General features: G+C 42.5%; 1 protein-coding gene across 21 annotated transcripts in view; it reads right to left on the bottom strand.

Moving 5' to 3' along the window:
* GLDN (gliomedin) overlaps positions 1–14776 on the bottom strand; it is a 103004-nt gene that overhangs the window by 58378 nt on the left and 29850 nt on the right. For 2 of the 21 annotated variants that reach the window (XR_006599245.1, XR_006599243.1), the window contains one exon: positions 6710–6743. The exons of 17 other annotated variants lie outside the window; for them this stretch is intronic. Coding sequence is in view for 1 of the 4 variants with exons in the window: in XM_003987139.6 (XP_003987188.5) it covers positions 742–1104 (363 nt within the window). In the remaining 3 variants the exon portion in view is untranslated. Of the gene's footprint in view, positions 1–741; positions 1436–6709; positions 6744–12570; positions 14106–14776 lie in introns of those variants that run through there. 2 more of the 21 variants (XM_003987139.6, XR_006599244.1) reach the window with 2 other exon arrangements.

Raw genomic sequence — 14776 nt, forward strand, 5'->3', positions numbered from 1 at the left:
AGAGTTTTGAGGCTTTGCTTTAAGTCCTTTTTTTTTTTTTTTTTTAAGAGCAGAGTTTCTTAAATCTTCTTGGGGGAGTGCAAATCGAATGAAAAGCTAATGAAATTAATCTAATGCACTCTCCCTAGATGCACGGCCCCTTGAGTGCACACTGGTAATTTCTGGAGTTCCATAGACCCGCTGGAGCCCACATTAGAACCTCAGCTTTCACGGTGAATTTTAAGCAAATTTCTCTATATCAATCTTCCCATTTGGAATCGCTTTACCTAAGAGCAACTTTTTTATGCATCAAGGTCCCAGGTGATTGATAAAATTAGAGTGGACTGTGTTCGCTTTAACCGATCTCGTGAAGATGGTCCGAGGCCAGGTGAAAAGCCAGACCACTAGATGAAGCCAGGAAAAGAATCCTTTTATTGAAGAAGCCTGCGCCCTCAGAAATGTCTTCCCCGTGCTGTGAAAAGTTTTGTTCGAAGTAAGGAAGGAAAGTAGGCTCTTAAAAACACTGCCTGCGCCCCTCATTTATCTGCCAACTCAAAAAAGGATGAGGAACAGATGAGGAAACTGACCTCAGAGGGCTAAGGTGCTGGCCCAGGTGACATTCCCAGCCGTGCTCAAGCCCAGGGCCCTCTCTCGGCTCCTCGCCATCCATCCAGGGGAGCACAGGACCTCTGGGCCTCTCTCCCCGCGCTGCCCAACGCCCACCCCAGCGGAGGCGCCACTGGGAGCCAAGCCCCCGCCTACCGGCACCATGGAGTAGGTCATCATCATCAGCATGTCGTGGCTCTCTGCGCGGATGTGCGGCGCGGGCTCCCCGCCGTGGCTGCGCTTATTGCGCGCGGCGCTTGCGGGGTCCGGGGGAGGAGCCGGCGCCTTGCGCCGCGCGCGACTCAACTCGGCCAGGAAGGAGCGCAGGGCGCTGTCCTCGCGCTGCTCCCGGCCCTGCTGAGCCTCCAGCGCCTGCACCGCCGCGCTCAGCCCGCGCCACTGGCACAGCGCGAACACCGTGCCAGCGGCATTGAGCGCCGAGAGCAGCGCCACCGCCGCCAGAGCGCCCCGCAGCCCCCAGCCGGCGTCCCCGCGACCTCGCTCCGCGCCCCTGGCCATGCTCTGCGCGCCTCGGGCCGGGCAGGAGTCGCCGCGGCCCGCCGGGCGGCCTTTATATGCCTCGGGCAAGCCGTGGGCTGGTGGCAGCGCCGCCGCCGCCGTGAGTCACGCTGCCCTTTGCTCAGGCTGGCGGGGCGGGTTGGGGACAGTAGTGGTGGCGCCTGAGCAGCCCGGAGGGACAGGCGGGTGAGAGAGGGAGAGGAGCTAGTGGAGACTGCAGGCTGGCAGAAAAAGGGTGGGCAGGACTGATGCTCCTGGTGCCTGGCCAAGAAAACCAGCAAACCCAGGTCTCCCTCCTTTTCTCACTGCCCTGCCCGTGGGCACTGCTGTGGCCCAGGCTGGCAGAGCGAGGGTCAGACTGAGGAGGAGGACAGGAATTCTTAAGGCTGGAGAAGTCACTGGATTCCACCCCCTTCCCCCCCCCCCCCCCCCCCCCCCCCACACACACACACTGACCTCTCTGGAGAAAAGGATCAGCATGCCCAGAAGCCAAGGCATGTGCCCATTGTCCCTAGGTTTGCTGCTGGGCAGCAAACCCAGGCTACCCATCATGTGGCCACTGAAGACCCCAGGAGATCTTTCCAAGGAAGGGGATGGATAGAAACAGGGAGACAGTTGGTACTGGAGGATTAAAAAAGCCACCCATCAGAACCAGAAAAGCCTTGCCTGCCTGAGATGAAGGAGCCTTCTGTGAAGGGAGACTTCTTGGATATGACAGGCCAAGAACTGCCGTGAGACCCATACTCAGGAGGCAGCAGGGTGATGAGAAAAAAACTCAAGAATGGACATCAGGAGACCTGGTTCTAACTCCATTCTGCTACTGCTCAGCTGAGGGGTTTTGAGCATGCCCCAAGACCACTCTGCAATTGATTTTGAGGGGATTTCTGGCTGAAGAGTTGGGCTCTGGCCAGAGCCTTTCTGGACCTTACTCAGCCTGCCTTGCTTGAGGGGGCAGTTGCCTCATGCCTCCTAGTTACCCCTTCACAGTACCCTCCCTTTCCTATCACCTCAGTTGCCCGATGTACCTCAAGGTACAAGTGATAGAGGATGTATCACTATCCTCCAAATAGAGTCACTTCTCAGTCTCCTCAGAGGACCTCTTCACTCCCTTTCTCAGCTTTCCCCAGAATGGCTCTGCTTCCCTGGACAAATTTGCCTCCTGGAGGCCTTGGTGGTGTTGGAAGACCCCAATCAAAAGCCAGGATTGCTGTTTCCACAGCCCATTATTTCAGGGGAGGAGGTGGCCCCCTACCATTGAGCCAGCTAGAGCGCTCAAGGTTCTGTGTCAAGCTCTGGATTGAACTGCGACATTGACCAACTTGCATATTCTAAGGAGGGCATCCAGGATGAGGAGGAATTAGGAAAGCATGAAGTTCCAAGTGGTTCATGAAAGACCTCAACTATGGGGGCATGATATCCAGGAGGGGATGGAGGTGATACAGACTAATTTGTCCAGTTTCTCCAACTCTAGCATACTGTATTTGAAGAATGTCACCTATCCTTATCTCATCCAGGCTTAGGATGCCAACTGTCAGGCTTAAGACCAATGGAGAGAAGCCACAGAGAGACAGAGCTGAGTCAGGCCTAGTAAGATCTTCATTTAAATAAATGGTCCATTTCCAGGCATCTCATTTCTTCTTTCCTTTTTCCCCTTCCCTTCCCTTCCCTTCCCTTCCCTTCCCTTCCCTTCCCTTCCCTTCCCTTCCCTTCCCTTCCCTTCCTTTCCCTTCCAAGTGTGTGCAGGCAGGGAAAGGCACAAAGGGGGAGAGAGAAAAAAAAATCTTAAGCAGTCTCTATACTTAGCACAGAGCCAGATATGGGGCTTGATCCCACAACCCTGGGATCATGACCTGAGCTGAAATCAAGAGTCAGACACTCAACCAACTGAGCCACCAGGCACCCCAGTAAGATCTTCATTTAATTCACTAAAAATTTACTGAGCACCTACTGTGTGTCAGGCATAGTGATGGGTATTAGAGGTGTAGAAATGAACAAGGCAAGCAGCTTGCAGTGAGTCCCATGGAGCCTCCTGAGCTTCTCTTTATCCTAACATTCATTATAGTTAGTTACTATTGCCTGACCATCTGTTGTCAATGCCCATCATCAATAACAGTATACAGCTCCTGAGATTAGGGGCCACATATTGTTTGACCTTATCTCCCCCAACACCTAGCACAGTCCTTGGCTTGAAATAGCCATTCATTAATTACCTGTTGAATGAGTGAACGAGCAAATGAATAAAAGGCTGTAGAGTGATCACATGTCTGTGTAAAACGATGTATGCCTAGTGGTGGTAGAGCTTAAGCACAAAACTCTGCTTGTGCCACTGAATTAGACCTACCTTCCTTGGAATGCTGTCTGTCCAGTGGTAGGGAGAGTGACTGTAGTCTGATACACATGCCCCCAAACCCTCTGGTTCAGAGACCATAGTCAGTAGAAGGAATGTAGTTCTGGTTCCATTTGGGACCAGCCAGGCTTTATCAGGCAACCTCAGGCCAAGATGCTACCCTTCTTGGGATGTAGGACTCAAAAAGTTTGTGACATGGACTTTAGGCTGGCTGGCTGGAGTATCTGAGATAATGCACTCAGAGAGAGCAAAGAGTGATAGACAGCAAAGGAAAGGAAAGAGGAGATTCCTTTTCCACCCAACTGTTCTTCCAGTCTTCTCCACGTCTGTGTAGGAATATAATATTTTATAAGAAAGAAGAAGGGTGCGTCAAGTCTTTACAACATACAAGGCAGGTGTCCTCATTAACCACTCCTCCCAAGATGACTGTATCCAAGCAGCTGGCTTCACTCTGTACTCCTTCCCCTTTCTTCTCTGTCATCTCTCTACATCCTCATTCCACGACAGCTCCATGCATTGACCTTCCTCCTTCTCTCTCTTATCTCAGTGAGCATTGTGCCTGGTTAAGGCCTAGTTCAGAACCATGTTCCTCATCAAGCCTTGCCTTCCATGCCAGCCTCAATTCTCCCTCTCCCTGAACTCTACAAGCCCCAGGAACTCAGAGGCTATGAGCATGGGCTTTGGAATCAGATAGAACTAAGTTTGAAACTCTTTAAAAATTTTTTCTTAATGTTTGTTTATTTTTGAGAGAGAGAGAGAGAGAGAGAGCATGAGCAGGGGAGGGGCAGAGAGAGAGGGACACACAGAATCCAAAGCAGGCTCCAGACTCTGAGCCATCAGCACAGAGCCCGATGAGGGGCTCGAAATCTTGGACCGTGAGATCATGACCTGAGCCAAAGTCAGACGCTCAACTGACTGAGCCACCCAAGTGCCCCTTGGAACTGCTTTTTAAATTTACATCCTTGGGTATGTTACTCAGCTTTTCAAAGGAGAGTGTAATCATATCTATCTCATAGCTAGCTCAGTGGTCATTAGTGCTATTGGCTGTGGGCTGTCTGAACTTTGCTAACACTTATGCTGTACCTTGTGTTGTTGACCAACATTATAGTTCTTCCAAATCTTACTTCTTTTGTTGGGTTATAATATCCTTAAGAAAGGGACACCTTTTCACTATGACACAATAGGGCTTATGCCAAGTAGGAATATTTGATAAATAATTTGATTAGCTAATTACAGTTTTTCTGATGCTTTTTGAGGAATAAAACTTTTCAATTCATGATAAACTTGGCTTCTTTTCTGAACACAGTAGCCTTGAGATTATTTAGGGCCTTTCCATCTCTAGCTTCCTAAGCCTCCTATGGCTCCTTGAGGGGCAGATACATCTATATAGACTGTCCTACCTAGTATTTCTCAGGATGGGCTGGTAGTTTTAGTAATAAGTAATTCTAAAAAAAAGAGTTAGCTATTAATCTGGCCTATTTTGTTGACATAGGGGTTCAAGATATAGTGAGGACACAGGGAGATATCTGACTTTCCTTTTCTGGAGACCAAAGAGGCCAAGAACATTGTGTGCTATCTTTACAATGAGAAGTACCTTTTCCATTAGAAGGCAGATGCTTTCATTTTCAAAGGTTAAATAGAATGGTCCTTAAAAAATGATTCCAGCTAGTAAACTTTAGGGCCCTGGAGAAAAATATCCAATTCAAGAATATACTCCAACTTTAATTCCACAGCATTTCCTACTGTAAAGTGAATAATTTTCACTTACTCTAAGGCCTGGAAGTTGGGTATTTTGATCCTCTGTGATGAGGTTGGCAGGTATGCTGTGACTGCTGATGGTGCTGTGCTGCCTCGCCACCCCCATCCTGCCCTCTGGCCAGGGGTTAGGGAGAAAATCTCCATAATAGTTGCTACCAAACACATCTTCCACCCAACCATGTCTGGTTTTTAACTCTCCATTTCTACATTTTAACTGCACGAAATTTCAAGCCTCCCAACCAAAAACAAACAAAAAACTCCAGAAATTTCTTTGTTCATTCACTCATTCATTTATTCATTTATTCAACAAATTGGGTGCTTCCTATCTGCCAGGAATTGTGCTAGGAGCTAAGAATAGGATGGAGAGCAAAACCAGACATCAGTTCTGCCTTCCTGAAGCCTGTGGTCTAAGTGGGGAGATGGAATTAGCCAAGTAATTTGCATGAGGATATAATTCTAAATGAGATAAAGAGATAGATGTCCTAAAGAAAGGAGTGTGATTCTGTGAGATCATATCACTGAGAAACCTATCCTAGATGTAGGGTGTGGGGTCACCTAGTTAACTAGGTGTTGGTGTGGGTGGGAGAGTCATAGGCAGAGGGGATAGCATGTGTGAGATCCTATGACAGGAGGCAACATGGTTTATTTGAGGAACCACAAGAAGGCCAATGTGGCTGTAGCATAAAGAACCTAAGGGGCAAGGAGGAAAAGGGAATGAAGTAAGGCTGGAGACTAAGTTAGGGGCCAGACTCTGGGTGGGACCATGTAGGACTGAGGTTTTTATTGTAAGAACAATGGGAAGTTAGTTAGGGGTTTTAAGTGTGTGCAGGGGATGGAGGGTTGGGTTAACAGATGACATATTTTCATTTTCAAGGATTATCTTTTATTGCCAGGATTTGCAGTGGCTTCTGTCACTACAGAAACTATCTCTGACCTCTACCAGGCTAAATCTCAACCTTCAAACCCATCTTTCCAAATGAAATAAGAAGACAATGAATTCTAGAAAATGCTATTTTTCTCTTTCATTGCACATTTAAAGATAGTTGAAACATAGAACCATGACTAACATTTAGGTGATTTGGCTAATCTTGATACTAGCTGGGGTTATTTTATGATACCCAGCAGATATTTGCATTTTTTGAGAAGTCAGCCTTTGGTACTTCAAGGTGAGATCATCAAATCAGGTCATCTCTAGCACTGGGAATAAGAATACAAGATATTGCTTCCCTTATGAAATCCTGTTCTAAGTTAGGCGAGTAACAACAGATTTCCACCTATCATAAGTACAGTATCTGAGTCACCCAATCATTGTTAGACACGGATCTGTCTGAGGTTGTACAGCAGGGCTCTTTCAAATTGTCCCTCTACCCTTCCTGTATGTTCCTTATTTTCTTGTTTTTCAATATACATGCCCCTCCCCACCCCACCCATTCTGCCTTACTGGTACATCATAGCTGATTATTATAGGTTGGGTTCTCTGGAACAGATGCTGAGATGGAATCCAGTGTGCAAGATGTTTATTAGGGATCAGCATCTGTGAAGGAAAGAGAGGAAGTAGGTTTGGGTAGAGGATGAAGTCCAACTCAATGCAGTCTTGCAAAGCCTCAGCCAACTGCATGGGGAGCTCTGAATCCAGTGTTGCCCAACACAATGTCACTTGTCAGGCCAGAATAGGCTTAGATTTCACCCCAATCTCACCCAGTCACAGGGCAGATGTTGGCTGCCCCAGGAAGGGTGTGACCTTGGGCCAGGTGATTCTCAAAGCTGAGGCACACCCTGACCTCACTCCCTGCAGCTGGACAGCAAGTCCTTTCTTGAAAGGAGAAGTGGGGCACATCTCCATGTCTACCACATCAGCCACCTGATGTGTATGGTGTAAGAATCCTGATTAGTGTCAAAGACAGGTCTGCAAGTCTAATGGTAGTGAACTTTAAATTGTAATCCTATCAGACAGTGGAGAGAAGCCTTCTTTTTCACCCAGAGTTATGGCCTTTCAGTAAATAAAAAAGCAATTGTTTTCAGAGACAGAATGAACTTATAAAGAAAAGCTCTACCAATAGCTTCGAAATGGCTAAATCCATGGAAATAACTTAATACTGCAAAGCCCCACTTAAGAAACTTGAACCACTGTTTTTGAAAGGACAAAATAAAGCTTTACACAGTGTAGGGCACTTCAGTTTTCAAAGTACTTTCTCATGTCATTTGAGCCCTATAATAAGCTTGTGAAGTGAGCAGGGGAGATCTTATAACCATTTCACAGATGAGAAAGTGAGGCTCACGAAGTTTAAGTGACTTGCTCAAGATCACACTGTTGAAACCACACCAGCATTCATCCACACTCTCTTCATTGAAAGTGGGAACCTTCTTGACCCAAATCTAGGGCCAGTCAGGAATGCTCAAGATGATGGACAGGAAGTGGAAAAACAGGGCAGGGAAAGGATTCAAACTGATGAAATGGAAAAGGGCTTAGAGCGGCTTGGCTCCAAGACTTAAAAACAAAGGCGGGGCAAGCACTGATTGCTAGAATATGTAAACTACGCAAGAGAGAGAAAGCCAGTCCCCAGCCTAGCATTTTATGGAGGGTTCAGGGAGAGCAATGATGTCAGAATGATTTCCTGGAGACCAGGTAGGGGAACTGTCATCCCTACATCTCAGAGATGAATATGGAACCTGAACAAAAGGTGAATTTGGGGATTGAGAGACCAAAGCTTTTCCTCCTTGAGGTCAGAAGCCAGAATGACAAGCAAGATTAGATGTGCCCCACCTCTCCAAAGTCTAAGTGAAAGAGACTAAAAGGGATTCCTGCAATGCCAAGTCTGGAGAGATGGCACTCCATCTGCAGAACCAGGGGACTGGAGGACTGTCCCCAGCCAGGGGGAATGCAGGTCAGACTACAGACTCTGAACTGAGATGACTTCTTTTTTAAGAGATGTGCATAACTGTGAGATATTAGGCTATATCTCTCCTACTCTTTACTTCCTCTCTCCCTCCCCACTCCTCCCCTCCCTTCCCCTCTCCTTCACCCACCCTTCCCTCCCTTCCTTCCTTCTTTCCTTCTCTTCTTTCTTCTTTCGTTTTAAAGTCTGACCAAGTTATTAGGAATGAATTATTCTCACATGTCATTTTTCCCTGTTTCTTTTTTAAAAAAATTTATGTTATTGTGGTAAGAACACTTACACAAGATCTCCTCTCTTAGCAAATTTTTAGTTGTATGATACAGTATTGTTGCATATAGGTACAATGTTGTATGGCAGATCTCTAAAACTTACTCATCTTGCTTAAATAAAACATTATGTCCTTTCATTAGTGACTTCCCATTTCCTCCTTACCTCACTCCCCAACAACTATTAATTCCAGTCTTTGATTCTATGAATTTGAATGTTTTAGATACCTCATATTAGTAAAATCATGTGGTATTTGTCTATGATGGGCTTACTTAGCATAATGTCTTCAAGGCTCATCCATGTTGTCTCATATTGCAGAATTTCTTTTTTAAGGATAAGTAATATTCCAGGTATGTATATGCCACATATTCTTTTCCCATCTGTCAATGGATATTTAAGTTGTTTCCACATCTTGGCTATTGTGAATAGTGCTGCGATGAACGCTGGAATGCAGATATCTCTTCAAGATCCTGATTTCAATTCTTTTGCATAAATACCCAGAGTGGGTTTGCTGGATCATGTGATAGTTCTATTTTTAATTTTTTGAGGAAACTCCGTACTGTTTTCCATAGCAGCTGCACCATCTGACAGTTCCACCGACAGTGTCCAATTTCTCTATGACACTTGTTGTCTTTTGTTTTGTTTTGGTAATAGCCATTCTGATAGGTGTGAGGGTAATATCTCGTTGTTTTGGTTTGCCTTTCCCTGATGATTAGTGATGTTGAGCATTTTTTTATATGCCTATTGGCCATTTGTGTGGCTTCTTTGGGGGAAGTATCTACTCAAGTACTTAGCCCATTTTTAATTGGGTTATTAGGATTTTTGTTTGTTTTTGCAACTGAGTTATATGGGTTCTTTATATATTTTGGAGGCCAACCCTTTATCAGATATATGGTTTGAAAATATTTTTCCCCATTTCATATGTTGCCTTTTCAGTCTTGATTTTTTTTTTTTTTTTTTTTTTTGCTGTGAGGAAGTTTTTTAGTTTGATGTAGTCCCACTTGTCTATTTTTGCTTTTGCTGCCTGCTTTTGTGTCAGATCATGAAATTATTACCAAGACCACTGTCATGAAGCTTTTTCACTATTTCTTCTAGGAGTTCTACAGTTTCAGGTCTTAAATTTAAGTCTTTAATCCATTTTGAGTTGATTTTTGTGTATGGTGTAAGATAAGAATCCAGTATCATTCCTCGTATATTTACATCCAGTTTTCTCAACACTGTTTGTTGAAGAGATTATTCTTTTCCCATTGCATATTCTTGTCACACTTGTTAATTACATATGCATGGATTTATTTCTGTGTTCTCTATTTTGTTCCATTTGTCTATACGTCTTTCCTTATGCCAGTACTATGCTGTTTTGATTATTTGATTATTTTGATCTGGAGACAATCATGTGATTTTTATCCTTTATTCTGTTAACATGAGGTATCTCATTAATTGAATTTTATATGTTGAAACATCCTTGTATCCCAGGGATAAATTCCACCTGGCTTTGGTGTATGATCCTTTTAATGTGCTGCTGGATTCAATTTGTAAGTATTTCACTGAACATTTTTGCATCTTTATTCATCAGGGATATTGCCCTACAATTTTATTTTTTCATATATGGTGTCTTTGCTTTTGGTATCAGGATTATGCTGCCCATAAAATGAGTGTGAAAGTGTTCCTTTCTTTTCAATCTTTTCTAAAAGTTTGAGGATTGGCATTAATTCTTTAAATGTTTTGTAGAATTCACCAGTGAAGCCATCTGGTCCTGGGCTTTTGTTTATTAGGAGGTTTTTAATTACTGATTCAACCTGAATGCTAATTATAGGTCTGTTTAGATTTTCTATATCTTTATGATTCAGTCTTGGTAGGTTGTATGTTTCTAGGAATTTATCCATTTCTTCTAGGTTATTCAATTTGTTACTGCATGATTGTTCATAGTAGCCTGTTATGATCCTCTTTTATTTCTGTGGCATCAGAGGTAATGTCTCCTCTTTCATTACTGATTTTATTTATTTTAGCCTTCTTTTTTCCTTAGTCTATCTAAGGATTATTCAATTTCGTTTATCTTTGGTTCTTGAAAGAACCATTTCTTGGTTTCATTTTGTTGTTGTTATTGTTGTTGTTTTTGTTTTGATGTGGGGGCAGAGGGATAAGGAAGAGACAGAACCCCAAGCAGGCTCCACGCCAAGCACAGAGCCCAACATGGGACTGAACCCACAACTGTGAGATCATGATGTAAGTCCAAATCAAGAGTTGGAGTGTAAACAACTGAGCCAGCCAGGCACCCCAGTTTTTGTTTTTGATTTAATATAATTTAATTTTTTAACCTATTTAATTTGAGAGAGACAGAGACAGTGTGAGTGAGGGAGGGATACAGAGAGAGAGAGAGGGAGAAGGAGAGAGAGAGAGAGAGAGAGAGAGAGAGAGAGAGAACGAGAGAGAATCCCAAGCAGGCTCTGCATTGTCAGCACAGAGCCTGATCCAGGGCTCAGACCCATGAAACTGTGAGACCACGACATGAGCCAAAACCAAAAATCAGATGCTTAACTGAATGAGCCACCCAGGAGAACCTGTTTTGTTTTTGTTTTTTAAATTAATTTCTTATTCTCTGTTTCATTGATTTTTGCACCAATCTTTTGTTATTTCCTTGCTAATTTTTGGCTGAGTTTGTTCTTTTTCTAGCTCCTTGAGGTGTAAAGTTAGGTTGTTTATTTGAGATCTTTATTCTCTCTATCCCTTCTTCTTTTTACTCTCAACAAATTTCCCTTTTAGTACTGCTTTTGCTACATATCATAAATCTTGGTGAGTCATAGGTTTTTTGTTGTTGTTGTTGTTGGTTTGACCTGATGTATTTTCTAATTTCCTTTTGATTTCTTCTTTGAACCAATTTTTGTTCAAGAATATGTTGCTTAGGGGTGTCTGAGTGGTGTTCAACTTTGAAGCACTTTGGAGGATCCAACTTAGCTCAGATCATGATCTCCTGGTTCATGGGTTTGGGCTCCACATCAGGTTCTCTTCTGACAGCTCAGATCCTGGAGGCTGCTTCAGCTCCTGTGTCTCCCTCTCTCTCTGCCCCTCCCCTGCTCACACTCTGCCCTCTCTCTCAAAAATAATAAATAAACATTAACAAAAGAGTATGTTATTTAATTTCCATGTATCTGTAAATTTCACAGATTCCTTTTGGTATTGATTTCTAGATTCATTTCATAAAAGATACTTGGTATGATTTCAGTCTTCTTAAACTTGTTAAGCCTGGTTTTGTAACCTAACATGTGATCTATCCTGGAGAAAATTCCATGTGTACTTGAGAAGAATGTATGTTCTCCTGCTGTTGGTTAGATATGCCTCTTAGGTTCATTTGGTCCACAGTGTTGTTCAAATCCTGTGTTTCCTTATTGGTTTTCTGTCTGAATGTTCTATTCATTATTAAAAGTGAAGTATTGAAGTCTCCTGCTATTATTGTATTGCTATCTATTTCTCCCTACAGTTCTGTCAATGTTTGCCTTATATACTGAAGTGTTCTAATATTGGGTGCAATTATATATTTATAATTGTCATATCTTCCTAGTAAATTGACCCTTTTATCCTCATATAATGCTCTTCTTTGTTTCTTCTAATAGTTTTTGACGCAAAGTTTATTTTGTGTGGTATATCTATAGCCACCTCTGTTCTCTCTTGGTTACCATATGTATGGACTCTCTTTTCCCATCTGTTCACTTTCAGCCTATGTATGTACTTAAACTTAAGTTGAGTTTCTTATAGATAGCATATTGTTGGGTCTTTTTTTCTTATCTATCCAGACACTTTATGTCTTTTGATTGGGGAGTTTAATCCATTCACATTTAAATTACTTGTAGGCAAGGATTTAATATTGCCATTTTGTTTTCTGTTAGTCTTGTAATTCTTTTTGTGTCTTTCCCTCTCTTGCTGTCTTATTTTGTATTTTGTTGATTTTTTGGTATTGATATTTAAAAAAAATTTTTTTTAACGTTTATTTACTTTTGAGAGAGAGACAGAGAGACAGAGGTGTGAGCAGGGGAGGGGCAGAGAGAGGGAGACACAATCTGAAGCAGGCTCCAGGTGCTGAGCTGTCAGCACAGAGTCTGACATCGGGCTCAAACTCATACACTGCAAGATCATGACCTGAGCTGAAGTTGGATGCCTAACAGACTGAGCCACCCAGGCACCCCATAGTATTGATATTTTTAAAATTCTTTTCTTTTTCTTTTGTGTAATTTCTATAGATATTTTTGGTGTTGGTGGTTACTTTTGGCTTATGTAAAATATCTCATAATTATAACAATCTATTTTAAGCTCATAAAAACAGTCTATTTTAAGTTGTGCAATCACATATAAAAACTTTACGCTATAACTTCTCTCTTCACATTCTTTTTTTTAATTTTAATTTTTATTTTATTATTTTTTTTTACTTTATAAAACTCAATTTTTATTTGAACACCCATGTTTCCCACAGAGGTAGTAGGAAACTTAAACTCAGTCCTATTCATAATTTTCTTTCTCCTTGTGGGGCTCTCAGAGTGCCCTGGAATTCAGGAGTTGGACCTCTCCAATCTTCAAGCATCTCTTCACATTCTTTGTTGTTGTCACAATCATATCTATTCATACTGTTTCTCTTTTAATGAATTGTTAGTTATAGTTAATACTTTCGTCTTTTTTATACTAGGATTAAAACTAATTTACCTACTACCATTACAGTAACACAGTATTCTGTATTTGCGTATATATTTACCTTTACTAACACATTTTATACTTTCTTATGCTATTGTGCTGATGTCTGGTGCCTTTTCATTTCAACTTGAAGAACTTCCTTTAGTATTTCTTGTAAGGAGGTCTAATGGTGATGAACTCCCTTTACCTTTTGTCTGAAAGTCTTTATCTCGGCTTCATTTTGCAGGATAGTTTTGTTGGGTACAGTATTCTTGGTTGCTGGTTTTTTTTTCCCTTGAGTACTTAAAATTTATCATACCACTTCTTTCTAACCTGCAAGGTTTCTGCTAAGAAATCACTGATAGTCTTATGACTATCTTATGAATATGATAGTCTTGGAATTTTGACAATTTGATTATAATGTGTCTCAGTGTGATCTTTTTTTTTTTTTTTTTTTTTTTTTTGCTTCTTCTTTTTTGATCTTTTTTGGGCTTCTTGGACTTGGATATCCATTTCCTTACCCAGACCTGGGGAGAAATGTTCAGCTGTTATTTCTTTGAATAAGCTTCTTGGTCCTTTGTCTCTTTTCTCCTTCTGGAATTCCCCCAATGTGTATGTCAGCTTGTTTGGTGATGTCTCATAAGTCCCTTAAGCTTTCTACACTCTTTAATTCTTCCCCCCACCCCCCTTTTCTCCTCTGACTGAATTATTTCCTATGACTTATCTTAAGATTCACTGACCCTTTCTTCTATTTGATCTAGTCTTTGAACCAGCTCTAGTGAATTTTTAAGTTTAGCTATTGTGTTCTTCAGCTCCATAATTTCTATTTGTCCTTTTTTACATTTTCTATTTCTTTATTGAAATTATCACTTTATTCATATTCTCCTGGCCTCAGTGTGCATTTTTATGACAAGTTATTTTGAATTCTCTGTCAGGCATAGCATATAACTCTATTTCATTAGGATTGTTTTGTGAAGATTTATTGTGTTCCTTTGTGACATCTTTGCCTGATCCTTCACTTTGCTTGATGCTGGGTTGGTCTGCAGTAGACAAAACAGCCACCTCTCCCAGACTGGCTGTGTACAGGAGAAGACCCACACCAATCAGCCTTGCCAGAGATTCTAGGGACCTCCCAATCTTTTGTGCTAATCTAACCCACTTTCTATGTTCTTTGCAGCTCCTAGATGTCTAGAGTATGCTGGGTCCTATCAGTGCACTGGAACAAGTGAGATTGAAGCCATCAAAGCCAAACTTGGGACCATCTGTCCAATTTTTCCTTCCTCAGGGAGAATCTTGGAACTGTCTATCTATCTATTTATCTATCGATCTATCTATCTATCTCTGCTTGTTCTGTGCTGAACCAGGAAAGTATACTATGGTGACTGTCAACCCAAATCTCTGTAGCTGTTCTCACTAGCCCCCAGGCAGTCAGATTATGTCAGGTCATATCAGCACTCCAAGACAGGCAAGTTAGAACCAGTCCTTTGGGAAGCTCCCAGGAAAGTTGTGGTGTTGGAAGCCTGAACCAGCTCTTTCCCTTGCCAGGGAGAAGCAGGCAGCTATGGTTTAGCTTGCTTTCTCTGTGCTGAGCAGAGGGGGAGATGCCATGGGATTTCCCAGTCCAAGTCATTGTCTCTGTTCCCCCTCTGAGTGGCTAGACTGTGTTGGGCTCATAAGAGCCCCAAGACTGGCAAGACAGAAGCCAATTCTCTGGGGAGCCCTTTTTGGAAAAGTTGGACCATGGGAT

Source organism: Felis catus, chromosome B3 (assembly GCF_018350175.1).
Source record: "Felis catus isolate Fca126 chromosome B3, F.catus_Fca126_mat1.0, whole genome shotgun sequence".
Lineage (NCBI taxonomy): Eukaryota > Metazoa > Chordata > Mammalia > Carnivora > Felidae > Felis > Felis catus.